The sequence below is a fragment of the Sciurus carolinensis genome, chromosome 8, assembly GCF_902686445.1.
Source record: "Sciurus carolinensis chromosome 8, mSciCar1.2, whole genome shotgun sequence".
NCBI classification, from domain to species: Eukaryota; Metazoa; Chordata; class Mammalia; order Rodentia; family Sciuridae; genus Sciurus; species Sciurus carolinensis.
The window spans coordinates 58000201-58014784 of NC_062220.1; the positions used below are offsets into that span (position 1 = coordinate 58000201).

The window sequence follows — 14584 nt, forward strand, 5'->3', positions numbered from 1 at the left end:
ACATTTTGATTTCTGAACATATTGAATTTTTGGATCAAACTACTTGAATATATGTGTGTGTGTGTGTGTGTGTGTGTGTCTGTGTGTCTGTGTGTGTGTGTGTGTGTGTCTGTGTGTCTGTGTGTGTGTGTGTGTGTGTGTGTATTTTCAAAATAATATTTTTGTTCTGTTTAGGTAGTGGAAAATTTAGGTAATTGCTATATATATTTTTTTATATATACACATACACATATATATATATACAGAGAGAGAGAGAGAGAGAAAGAGAGGTGAAGAGGGAATTTGGTTTATTTTTTTAGTCAGGCATATAAAGTTTTTAATTTTTCTAACTTATAATATGGATATATAGGTAGTCAAATGTTTTTTAACTGGCAGCAATTAAATGTTTTATGTGTCTATGATTTCACATCTTATTTGAATTTATATCCCATATAGTTTTTAACTATTTGAAAATCAGGTTGTGGCATAGCTTCTAGTTTATCTGTTCTTTTGCTCTTACAGATACTGGAATTGTACTGAAAATAATCACAATTTACAATCAAGAAACAGAATCCATGGAAGAAGTAATTTTGGAAGAACTTCAGATATTCAAGGTATTTTTAATAAATAACATACCCAAGTTTATGTACTGTAGACAGTTACAACTTAGACACTGGAAAGATGTCAGTTTTTTTCCCTAATAAGTGTGCTGTGAATTCAGAACAAATTGAAGTGAGGAATGATTTAAATTTCTAATTCCTTCAGTATTTCATTGTCATAGACATTTCAAAAGAAGAGACCTGTCTTCATGTAGCATGAAAATAATTTTAATATACAAACTGCTACTATAAAAATTAACACTGATACTACATAGGAATTACAGAGTGATGATTGCAAAGTCACATCTTGTACAAATATACTATCAATACTGACAAAAAATAATATGTTTTCATATTGTGGACATTGTGGCAGGACAAGCACATTGCTTTTAATTACAATTAATTTTAATATTAACTACATATAGTATTCACTAAAGAATAGAAAATAACAACCTGCTTAAAATTGGAATACTATGGTGACACAACCACATCAATATTTATAGCAGCTCAACTCACAATAGCTAAACTGTGGAACCAACCTAGATGCCCTTCAACAGATGAATGCATAAAGAAAATGTAGTATATATATGTGTGTGTGTGTGTGTGTGTGTGTATATATATATATATATATATATATGCACACGATGGAATATTACTCAGCTTTAAAGAAGAATGAGATATTCTGGCACTTGCTAGCAAATGGATGGAGTTAGAGAATATCATGCTAAGTGAAATAAGCCAAACCCAAAACACCAAAGGTCAAATGTTTCTCTGATATGTGGAAGTTAATTCACAATAAGCCGGGAGGGTGAGGTGGGGTGAGGGATAGGGAAGAGTAGAGTTACTTTATATTAGGTAGAGGGAAGTGAAGGGAGGGGAAGGGGTATGGGTGAAGAAATGATAATAGAGTGAAACAGACATTATTACCTCATGTACATGGATGATTGCATGACCGATGTGATCCTGCAATATGTATAATCAGAAAAATGAGAGATTACACTCTATGTATGTATGATCTATCAAAATGTATAAATGCATTCTACTGTCATGTAGAACAGATTAGAACAAATAAAATAAAATAAAATTTAAAAAAGGAAATAACAATCTGAAGATTATACAGGACTAAAACAATTATATATGAATATATGTATATATGTGCATATGTAATATATATTATATAAATACACATTGAAAGGACTCATTTTCTTCAGCACTTGGGGTCTTTGAGGTCACATTGTTTCTAAGGGAAATATGGAGTTAGGTTCCTGCAAATTTCTGATCATAACATTTTCAAGTGATCAATAAACTTGTTTTATATATGTTTCTATTAAAATATACCTTTCTGTTTATATACTTAGTTGATTAACACTGAATTTACTGTCAATAGCACTATAATTCCCTGAATGAAGCTTATTGTATGAAAACATTTTCTATGTTAAAATGCAATGTAGTCCTTTTTGAGTTTAGAAATACTAAACGGCACTTGAGCTCTGGGCTTGGAGGTCGTTTTATACAGCAAAGTACTAACGAAAAGCATAGTATGTAAAGAAATGGCACTAAATAGTGCAAAGGTCACTTATTTACATCCCGGGAACTGAAACTTGATTTCAGTCGAGAAGGGCACCATCTGAACTGTGCATGTGCATGTCTATAAATGAGAGTCCCAACAAGTGTTGATATTGAAATTACTAATTAATTTAATAGGTAGGAGAATTTGCAAATAGAGTATCGACAAATATGGGACTTGTCCATATATGTAGGTGATGGATATATGTGAAAACACTTTATTAATAAAAGAAGTACATTTTGCCTTGACTGTCTGGAGACCATGTTCCCCAGTGTCACACAGTAAGTTAATGATCCTCCTATTTTAGCCAGAGAAGCTATGCTTTTTGTTTATTTTACATTTTAAGCCTCTTTGTAGGATTTCATTTTATGAGAGGGTCCATAGCTCTATTATCTGCAGCATCCATTGCCATAGTTTTTCATATAAACTCTTAAGAAACATCATTGCCTGAATGAATAAATGCATCATGCACACATGTATAAAGCGTTCTGTGGTTTAAAATATTTTTAAAAATCCACTGACATAGACTGTCAAATATTTCAAAAAATAATTCCTAAAAGGATAACTATCCTGATTGGATTCCATCTGCCCATTATTCCTTCTCTTAGAGAACTGATTGAAATTTCGAAGTGCTCCTTAAAGTCGCACTGAATCAACACAGCTAAAACCACATGCAGACTCTCAAAGCTATAATACATGTCATCCTTCCTTTGGTGCAATTCTAAGAAAATGAGGTTATTCATCTTGTTCTAAGAATCCAGGATTGGTACCGATTCACAATGACTGCTCCAACAAGAAAGTGTTTTGTTTAGGCTTGGGGTTTACTAGCAATCACAGCTATTTTGGAATAAAACTATTTCACTTTTAATGGTTCATGTACTTTATAAGAAAGAACATTCTGACTTCATTATTTTATTTAAGGATACTAGAGTTAAAAAGCGCAAATAGTATTCAAGTACACAGGCAAAAAGTACATTCCAGAGACAAACAGTAAACCAGCTAAAATTTTCACTGCTTTTCTCATCTGTATATCTATTCCACTATATGAAAAAAATTTTAAAAACTGTATTTTAGTTTAGTTGGCTTTACATGTTGAATTATTAAAATGAAAGCTAATAGGCTACTAGGCATAGAACCACTCCTATGCCTAATTTGATTTCAGGTGATTTATAACCATGTTAAGGTAGAAAGTCCTTTGTTTCCTTTCTTAAAAAGGAATTTTTTTTTTCAGGATCCAGTTCCCATTATTTCTATGGAGATTTCTTCTAAGAGAGTAAGTTGTGTATGTGTATATGTGTATACTCACGTGTATATGTGAGTTCTGTAAATTAGTTGAGGCCAAAGGATATAAGAACATTAGTACTTTTCATCCATATGAATGAATTGTAGTTTTCTTCTTTTATTATTTTCTTTTGTTATAGTAAGAACACTTAACATGAGATTTATTCTCTTAATGAATTTTTAAAAGTGTACGATATCCCATTGTTGACCATAAACACAGTGTTATACAGCAAATCTCTTGAGCTTACACATCTTACTTGACTGAAACTTCATGCTCATTTATGATAAAACATTATTCCCTGTTTATTTTTCACTTTTTTTTTTGCAAAACTAATGGTAATAATGATAACACACAACTGTGTAGTGAAACTCATCTTGCCTTCTATTCACTGGACTCAGTTTTTGGTGTGAACTTCTAAACAAACTACTGTTGCATATATTGCCTCAAATTTATTTATCAATAATCTTTCATGTTTAGCAAATGGGAGCATATTACATTAAATGTGCTGCTGGTTGTCCTTCTCACTTAGTGTATTTTACAACTTATCCTTTATCATTACACACACACACACACACACACACACACAGACACATTACTCTTCTAAATGTTTATATCAATATTTAAAGGACTATTTATACAATCTCTTACTGAATGCTCTTATAGATCTTTAAAAGGAGACCTAGAGTGTTAGATAGTGTAAGAGTCTTTCTGCTTAGATAACCAATAAAAGAACAGACAATTTTTGAGTTCTTGGCAAGCTCAGTCTAGCAATTTTATTACTCCTGCATTTAATTCTGTAAAAGTATTTCAAATTATGGCAAAATGAAAGTGTCAATTTTCCATGATCTATTCAGAGCAATTGTTGGGCTTTTACTGAGGTGACTGTATAAATGTGGAAATTTGGGTATAATAGCTCAGTTTAAGTGCTGTCCATTTCTGCTAGTGACTTTTCTCTACTCTCCATAGCAACAGCTATATATTGGATCTTCTTCTGCTGTGGCTCAAGTCAGGTTCCATCATTGTGACATGTATGGAAGTGCTTGTGCAGACTGCTGCCTGGCTCGAGACCCTTACTGTGCCTGGGATGGCATATCCTGTTCCCGGTATTACCCAATAGGCACACATGCAAAAAGGTGGGACATGTTTCTTGATGGAGTGTTTCTATTGTTCAGAAAAATACTAAGGCTTATTTGGCCTTTTTTGTACCCATTCCATGAAAATAACCATGATATTTTTATTTAAATAAATTATCATATATATATTTTGATCATAATGTAAACTTTGAAAACTTGAAATACTCCTGAAAATGACTTTCGTGCATTTTTGTATATATGGACTAGTTGAATAGGCTTTTGGAATTTTATTTTTCCACCTGGGTTTGAATCAACTCTTCCCTCTTCTAAAATTTTTGCTGGAAGACTTGAAAGAAGTTTAGATAAACTTAAAATGTGGAAATGGCAGGCCACCACTCTTGAAGGATTCAAAGACTTAAAAAGAAAATAAATAAATAAATTCTGAAATACATCCTCCAGGTTTCCCCATGTCTTCTCTACCAGCTGGTCTTCATTTATTTCATTTTGAAAGTGAATATTTTAACTCCTAGGCAAATTCATGACCTGTATAATTAATGAAATGTGTGACTTAATTCAACACAAATGAAAGGTACTTAAAAGACCTCCAAGCTCCAAGGTCTGCAATTCATGAGGTCATTGGCATTTGTTAGAGAAGGTAAATCCAGGATTCTTTTAACGGGAGAACTCTAGGTTCAGTAAGTACTTTGAAAAATAAAGATTTTTTTTTCCATTCAAGCCATATGAAATAGTGAATACTTTGGGGAAATAAATAAATAAAAATATTTTTTTTTCTTATAGAATAAGCAGTGTTTTTTCTCATGATAAAGTAACCAAACCAAAATAAAGCGAAACATAGAACTATATAAAATTTCCCTACTAAAAAGTAGTTTGTATTAATTTCATTTATTCTTACTACTTAACTTTGGGTTACTTTTTTAAAAATGTTTTTCAGATTTAATTTAACCCAGTTTAGTGTAATTATATCTTATAGGTTCACATATAAAGTAGAATCTCATTTGAAAACTCCATTAACTGAAAACTTTTGTTAATTTTACCTGAGCTAAATTAACATTCCAGAGAATATTAAAAGAAAAGACATGATAAGCCAGTAGTGAAATGAAACTTTCAAACAACATTAGTGAGCTAAATAATTTGCCAGTCATGTTAAAAAATTGAGCAAATTAAATCCCACTCACTCAGGAGGCTGAGACAGGAAGATCACATGTTCAAGATGGGCCTCAGCAACTTAGCGAGTTCCTGTCTCAAAATAAAAACTTTAAAAACAAACAAACAAACTGGGGCTATGGCTCAGTGGTAAAGCTCTGCTAGGTTCAATCCCTGGTACCAAAAAAAAAAAAAAAAAAAGGATTGAGCAAATTAATTGGTTTTATAAAATGCTTATTGATATTTGAAGAAATATAGCCATATTATTATTTGACAATGTTGAATAGTGATTTATTATGGTACCATGTGCAAGGGCTATGAAGAAACATTCACAGACTCTTGTCCACAGTAAATCAGAACCTAAGGTCAAGGATAGAACTGCAGATAACCATGTCGTAGTTCACCATTGAACATGTCAGCTTCCAGACCTAGTGCAGGAATATAATACTTTATGCAGTTTTCAAAATAGCCCAGTCTGTAAGCTCAGTCTTAGAGGTAGAAATATAAGGAGATTCAAGTTAAAAGCAATTGTCTATACCTTGCACAGATGCTTAGAGAAAACTATGCAGTTCCATGATTCAGGGAAGAAAAAGTAGGACTCCAGGGTGAAAAGGTAATTTATAAAAAAGATTTAATACTAGTGAATATTTTTATCTTTATTTATATTTATTTTTAACTGATACATAAAAACCTAAAAATTGTACATATTTGTGGGTTATCATGATGTTTGTGCACATATATTGTGTGATCAAATCAGAGTGAACACATCTATCTCCTCAGTTACTATTTCTTTATGGTGGAAAGATAAAAAATTCTTTTCTTTTTCTGACACACATAGTCCATTATTATTCCTGTAGTTCCCCTAGGAAAGGTCATTTTATAAAGGTAATTTACAAAATTGATAAAACCAATTATTGTGTAGGAACAATAAAAATGTTTATAAGCCTTGCACCTAATGCTTTTAATAACAAGGTTTTGTATGAGTGATGGTGACTTTTAACTGAACAGTTTCCATAGATGAACACTTTTTGGTATATGGTTCATCTTTTAAGACTGTGCAGCCGCAAGGCTGCTAATATTTTAAAAAGGATAAAGGAACTTAGAAAAAGCTAAAGGAATGGGCAAATATTAGACAGAAGTAATAGACTGCAGACAGAAGCATGCTCACAAATGATTTAGTTCAGACACATAATGGAGATCTATCAGTGGTTAGTGTTCTTTTGAACCATCACTCACCCCTGAAGGAGAATTTTTTGGATAAGTTCCAGCACATGATGGGAAAATAGTTTGCTTTTATAGCAGATCGTTTTTGCTTCAGACCTGAATAGAAGCTGAAATTGAAAACCGGTCATTAAAATAAATACTTTTCTGCTCACAAAGTGAAAATGAGTCAACAGGGGAAAAACATTAATTCACAATCCAAACCACTTGTTTAGAATGATCTTCCAAAACCCACCATAATTTATAAAGCTCTGTCTCTATCTCGCCTTTGCTCTTACAGCTTGTCTATTTTCAGTGTTCTCTTTAAAAGTTTCTGTAAGGCTAGAGATATAAGAAAAATATGCAGCGTTGAGATTGAAAAGCAACTTTTGCTTGTTCTCCAACCCCTGATATGAATATGTGCATTTTTTAAAATGCTAAAATAAAGGGCAATTGTATTGTAGTAATATAAAATGAACTAAAACCTTGCTGGAAGCTATGTCTTTTTTTTTTTTTTTAAACATGCACGTTTCCTATGATTTTAAACAATTTTTTGCACTCTTACCATTCCCTTTATTCTCACATCACTAGAATAATAATCTGGATGAAACACCATCTCTAAAAAGTGGGAACTATTTCCCATTTCATTTTTTTACCCTTGCTCCATTATTTATGATTATTCAGCAAGCTTTAGATTTCCAGTACTGAAGTAATACTCAGTGAAATATAGAATTAGCAACAACAGTTTAATTTTTGTCTAGATCTGCTATCTTTTGTATAATAGTGGTACATACTAATATGAATAATATAACAGCATAAAACTTTCTACTTCAGCTTTTGTCCAATCTAGCTCAATAGAATGTTCAACATGGCACTTTTTGATATCTGTAAAATCCCAGGCCCTTAGGGAAGGTTTTCTAACCAGCAATCTCTTTATTTAAAACAAAACAAAATATGCTCTTGTATATAGTTCCTAATCCTGAAACTTGACTGGAAATGTTCATTCACCCTAGCTTTTGATGTGTGTTAAGTGGATAAAAAGGTCAGAATTCTTATGTGAGTCATTTCTCTTGAAATGGCATCCATTATCATTAATTTACCACCCAAAGCACCTGTTTGAAGACTTTGGAACAAAATAAAATTGAGACAGCAATAGGTGTCATTTAACCAACTCCATTTTACAAACGAGGACATAAAAGGGCAGGGCAAGGGAAGAGATACACACAATAAGGTACATATGTTGGTGGTGGCCTTGGGATGTGACTCTGGTTCAATCACTGCATGTGGTCAAAGCACCTCATTGTCACTTTGAAAGCTTTACCATTACCCGCTGGGGGAAAACTCCTGCTTTGCCTTCTGTTTTCCCCTCAAGCCTGAAAAAGTGCCATGATGTGAAGCAAGTAGTATTTTCCACCTTTATTTAATACTTGTATTTTAATCTCTAATTTAAATATACCATAGATCTTGATTTTAGAATTCCATTACTAACAATGATAATTTCCATTGTTTAATGACTCAGATGCTTAAAAATTTAAACTTGATATATAACCTAGAAATCTTCTATGAATTTAGAATGTTGTGCTCATTTTATTTATGTATCTAAACAATTTATACAATAAGAAAATGTATTAGAATTGATCCTAGTTTAATAGGAATATTGAAGGAAAAAAAAAGAATTGTTTTTAACTCTGCTAAATGCAGAATATCCAGTTAAACTGTATAACACACAAGTATATTGAATAGAGGCATGTACTTTCTATGGTATCTGAATAAAAGAGGAAGCTGAGTATATTATAAATTTATCTCATTTTGCTAGAAACCACATTTGTGCCAATTCATCATTATGGCACTAGAATAAAATACTGTGATTCAAATGTCATTTTTAACATGAACTTTATTCAATGTAAGGGTTTTATGACATTTTTAACTCAAATAAATATTCTGCTTCAAATCCTATTGTCCTATCTACACATATCCCTTGCCACTCAAGACACTCCTTTCAAACCGAAGTCTTGTGGAATTAAAATTTTAACATAATTTAAAGAGAAACATTAAATTATTATTTAGGGAACCAGAATTCAATCTTATGTAAGCATTTAAAAAACAGTGTTAGGTGAATGTTACTATTGAAAAATATTAAGGGAAAAAATGTGAAAGAGGAAACTTGGGTTTTATACTTGTTTTGCAAGACTGATTAGGTTTTCAATAGCAGAATACTACTTGAATCTTTAATGTGACTGGGTATATTTTAAAATCTGGAAAATTGAAATCTGAAAATCCTCTAAAATGCATTTACTTTCTTACAGACGCTTCCGCAGACAAGATGTGCGGCATGGAAATGCAGCTCAGCAATGCTTTGGACAGCAATTTGTTGGTAATCCATAAAAAAATCAATTGTTATGAGTAACTTGGAGTGTATATTGATGATAACTGTACAGTTCTTAAACTGTGTCTCTTTCTTTGTGATGTGTATGTACTAGAAAAATGTTCTTGAAAGCTTCTGTTTTTTTTTTTTCTTCCATGACGTAAAAATTTTTTGGACTTGATATATGATATTTTTCATAATTAGAAAATAAATTTCATCGGAATGACTACTTGATAGTAGAACTCAAAGCCAAGGGAGCCCTAGAACAAGAATGTAGTCTACTTTATGTCGCTACTAGAATAGTGATTTGCAGAAGTCATCTCTTCATCTCAAAATTGATTTTATCAAATGTGATACAACTTGTGTCAATTTGCCTATGAAGTTTGTAATAAAGTGGAAAAATTTCCTGGAGTAGAATAATCGTACAACTAGTGTTAGTGGTCCATGAAGAGTGGTGGTCTGGTGGGTTAAGAATGAGAGGAAATTTCAGCTTTAGGCAAATGCAAGGGAGTTAAACAAGACAAAATACACTCTCCTGCTCTTCACATTATGATGAATGATGAACAGGCTGCATTTCCTGTAGCTGAGTTCACCAGGAAGTAACAGGAGGAAGGGCATTGTGACTGGGAGCTCAGTAGTGGCTCCGTCCACATTCAGAGATCATGTCCAGCGCAACTTAGACCCAGGTTGACTCAAGAGTCAGTAAGACTCAAATCCTAGGAACACTGGCAAAAGAAGATATGGCTTTAATCTTGGGAAAATTTAGGGATCAATTTTGAAGGTGAGAGGACTCAGATATAGGGGAAAATGCTGGTATCTAGCTATTGAATTAATCTTGGTGATAAAGAAAAAATCCAGTTGCTTTTATTCTCCATTGCAGGTAGGTACAATTTCCTGCATGCTGTTTGAATTCAAATCTTGGGACAACTGTTGCAGTCTAAGATATAAAATATAATCAAGAAGTTCTAGTCCATAAAGGTCTTAGTTCAGTTGTGTACTCTCTTCTTACAGAGAAGCCCAATACTGTGTGCGATCCCTTGTCAGGATATCACTTACATTTGTGATTTTGTAGTACCAGATCACACAAGATTTCTGATTTCTGCTTTTTTTTTTTTTGTAGCCAGGAATTTGGTCTTATGCCTTGCGAGAACATGTGGTACTCACATTCTCTTCCCTGCCCTATCAATGAATGCTGCTGTTGATTTCTTATAAATTTAACATTGATACACCTTCTCATTGTCCTTATTTTCCCATCTTTTTGGAACCAAATTCCCAGTTGTTGTCTTTTGTCTGATTGCCTTTTTAGTGCCTAGATTTTGTATGCCACTCTCTAAAAAAATTCCTTTCTCTATTTAAGTACAGTAGATAATTAGTTATTCATGTTGTTGCAAGGATTTGATTAAAGAATTTTTTTTAAAAATTATTTACTAGTAAAATCAAGTCTTAGGTCTGGTATTCACATTCCTGTTGTAGGAGATGCTTTGGATAAAACCGAAGAGCAACTGGCTTACGGCATAGAGAACAACAGTACTTTGCTGGAATGTACCCCACGATCTTTACAAGCAAAAGTCATCTGGTTTGTACAGAAAGGACGTGAAACAAGAAAAGAGGAGGTAATTCATAGCTACACATTCATATCACAGTGTATGCTGTGAGTGCGTGATCAGTAAATAGATCATTTGAAGTACTTAAAAATGAAACTATTGTATTACATGAGTAGTTTTAAAAGTCAGTTTTCTTTATTGTGTGTGATTTATATATACATACAAAAATGTTAAATAAATATACATATAGATTGTTATTTTATGTGAGTCTGTAAATCAATACTTTGAACATCCTGGATATTGGAATTCTATTCAGGAAGTACTTAGAACTTCGCGATCTTGGTGTCAAAATTATAGTCTTAAATTTTGTCAGCCAAGGCAATATTCCAGAGAAATGGAAAACTTGGTCATCACTAAGACATATGAAAAATAAGTTTAAAACAACAACCGTGTCAACATTAAACAGGTTGTATAATAAAACTTTAAATCATATATGAGACATTAATATAAAGGTTCTACTGGCAAGAAAGGCAAAGCATCAGTTCTTTCATCCATTTAAGTAGATTTAGTGATGGAGGAAGTATTTCCAACATCACCTAAAGGATGGGAGAAGAAAGATTTAAGTGCTTTAGAGAAGGAAGGACAGGTGGCATATAAGGCAGATGTATGGATTAGTCTGCCAGCAGTTACTGAATAAAATAATGTGTGGAAGGAGCTGGCTGTGTAGAAGGAGAGACCCAGGGCACAAAGCAATCGGGGAAGGTTGATTTGAATTTTGAGCTCAGTTTTCACAAAAGTAGAATTATAAAATAGCAAGTAGAAGAACATTTGTTTATATGAAAAGGAGATAGATCATGATGAATATTGGAGAAAAGTCCTCTTATAAAGAGAAAGTTGCAAGCTGAATAAGGGAAAGGAATTCTAGAGACATGTTATAGGGCAGAAGGGAGAACAAATAAGTGTGTATCTCTGATAGACAGTGAAGCAATGAAATCTCTACTTCATTTTAGCATGAGTGATTAAATACTTATCATTAGAAGCCAAAATTACTAATTTCAAAAATTACTTTTTTATAGTCTTTGCTGAAACTAAAAATCCAACATGTTTTTGGTGTACACTCATAATACATTTTTGGAGATGATTAAATTTGTAAATCCTAGATTTCTGGGATGGTCATTAGAGAGAAAGATACCTCACCTTAACAAGGCCTATTGGAGACATTAGAGAAATTCAACCAGGAAAGGAAAATTCCCCTACATTTTCATGACATCATTAGAATAAACACATATTCAAAAATGTTATACCCTATTGTGCTAAATTAAATTGTTCATTTAGTGTTAAAGTATTTTCCATTTCACAAATCTGAGGTAAAATGGTTTTTAAAATTCCAGTATAGCTCACTTGGCAGGAGAGGCTCTGAGAATATTCCATAGTTTCTCCAGTTGAATGAATTCAGAAGACAGAGAAGTAATTCTTTCATCAGTGGGTTTCTTCATTCAGTACGTTCTGTTTCTAATTTTGAGCTCACCATAATCTACCTCATTTGGAAATCTTTACCAAAATCATTTTGACAGGCTGCATCCATCAATGTTCAATTATCAGTTTCTTTCTCATATTGTTGATATAATCTGTTCTCCTTTCCAATAATTCTTAGTCCCTGTTTCAACTGCATTTAAGTTTCCCTGACTGACAAATACATGCAGATATTTGAATTTTCCTGTTAACTCTCTGCATAAAGTTATATAATAATCAGATTATCCAGGTTTCTATAGACATAGGAATATGTGTATTAAATTATTCACAAACTAAAACAATACATATCACAAATTGCTGACTTCATCAAAGGCTGAATATGCCATATATTCAAAGCAGAATGATTTTTCAAGGGAGTCCTAAGTTTTATTTAAAGACCATTTTGCATTTATTATCATTTCTATGCCTCATTTACTGTGAGGCATATATAAGGTAGTCAAATTATGAAATCTAGACCATTGTGAAGGCCAAGTTCACCTACCCCAATTCTTACCTCCTATGGGAAAGTCTGTTTAAGAGTACTCCTGAAAAGGGTCACCAAGGCTCAAAATAATGATGCTACAAACCATAAGTCATTAATTTGCAGACCATAGAGTGTTTGCATTTTCCCCTTATTGAGTTGAAATGTTTGATTGTAGGGTTCCTGTCTCAAGCTTCTACTCCAAGCCTATTAGACTTGGTTCTCTGAAATTACCCAAAAACAACTTATTCTTGTGGATAAAATTTTTGCTTAATCTTTGGAAACTCTATATAACTGAATTGCTGGAAGGCATCTAAAAACTTAGTTATCTAGTTTATAAACTCTAAAGCATTAGAGCAAACTCTGAAGCATTTCTCTCAAATATTCATTTTATAGCTTCCTGTTTCCCTAAATACAACATATGGAACACAATCTTTATGTATTTTATTAATTTCATAAATATTTTTGAAAATCTGATTTTCTATGGACTTTGATTTTCAATGTACTATGCATAGATATATTTCTATGCATCTTCCTTTAACTGGATGACCTGGTTAATTATGATGTTATAATTAGTTGCTATGAGTATATTAATTATAAATTAAATAAGTATAAATATATGAGGGGTTACAAATCATATCAGTTATTTTGATATCCTGAGGGAAAGAGACAATAGTTTTAATTGATGTGACTATTCTTTAATATGAACCTGTTGCAACAGAAACTGTGGTAGGCCCCTTGCCTTGTCCCTCTCTGTCACAACTGAATATTAGACATAATTATCCCCATCTTATCCATGCAGAACTAAAATTCAGAGTTATAACTTGTACACAAAGTCAGTAATACCCCTGAGGTTTGAACTCAAATACTCCTGAATCCAAGACTGGGCAAATTTACAATTTACATTCATTCATTATCTTAAGTATCAAGAACCATACCTATGTGCCTTTTATAGAATATACCATTTCATTCTAGTTTTTTTTTTTTTTTTTTTTTTTTTTTGGTTTACAAATGAAATAACTGAGATGCAGAATGTTTAACAATTTTTCTAGTTACTCACACTAGTAAAAATAAATTCAGATCCAGGCCTCTATGTTTATTCTACTAACCCACAAAACCTTCCAAAACCAGAATTCCAAATGCAGTTTCAGATGCTTTGGGGCAGGGAACAAATGGAAAACTGTTCATAACAGAAGTTCTGGAGTCTGACTTTGAAAAATGTTCCTGGTACCAGCTTGATCATCATATCTGTGTTTCTTCTTTGGAGTTTAGTGGAACCTGATGCTGTGATTTTGGTGACAAGGGCACTATTCCTCATGTCTAGATGTCTGAGAACCCGGGCATAATTGAGCAGCCCCCACGTTAAGCTATGATGCCTTGAACCACTGTTACATGTCGGTAGATCTCTTTTCTCAGAGTGCCTTTCAAGCTTCTACTCTGTACCTGTTGGGTAGAAGGAGGCATGTATGTCACAATAGATGTGCTGTATCATTTGATCTTTTGTAGATATAAAACTCAGAGCAATTTAGTTCACTTTCTTGGATTTTTAACCACAAACATGTTTAGTTCATCAATTAAAATGGATTCATCAAATGCCTCTATATCCTGCTTTCATAGAAATTATATTTTGTGAGATAATGAATGATACTACTATTAATAAGTAACAACAATATTTCATGCATCAGGTAGTGGTAAAGGGAAAAATACAAGAGGGGTTATTTGCAGAGAGACATCACAATTTTAAAGAGGTAGTTATGGAAGATCTCTCAAGAAAGTCACCAAGAGTGTGAAAGTTGAAAAGAAATAATAGGGTATGTG

General features: G+C 32.7%; 1 protein-coding gene across 2 annotated transcripts in view; it reads left to right on the plus strand.

Moving 5' to 3' along the window:
* Nucleotides 1-14584, plus strand: part of Sema3e (semaphorin 3E) — a 269653-nt gene that overhangs the window by 237261 nt on the left and 17808 nt on the right. For both annotated transcript variants that reach the window (XM_047562566.1, XM_047562567.1), the window contains 5 exons: nucleotides 502-593; nucleotides 3377-3418; nucleotides 4394-4560; nucleotides 9171-9238; nucleotides 10703-10842. In XM_047562566.1, the coding sequence (XP_047418522.1) occupies nucleotides 502-593; nucleotides 3377-3418; nucleotides 4394-4560; nucleotides 9171-9238; nucleotides 10703-10842 (509 nt within the window). The remainder of the gene's footprint in view (nucleotides 1-501; nucleotides 594-3376; nucleotides 3419-4393; nucleotides 4561-9170; nucleotides 9239-10702; nucleotides 10843-14584) is intronic.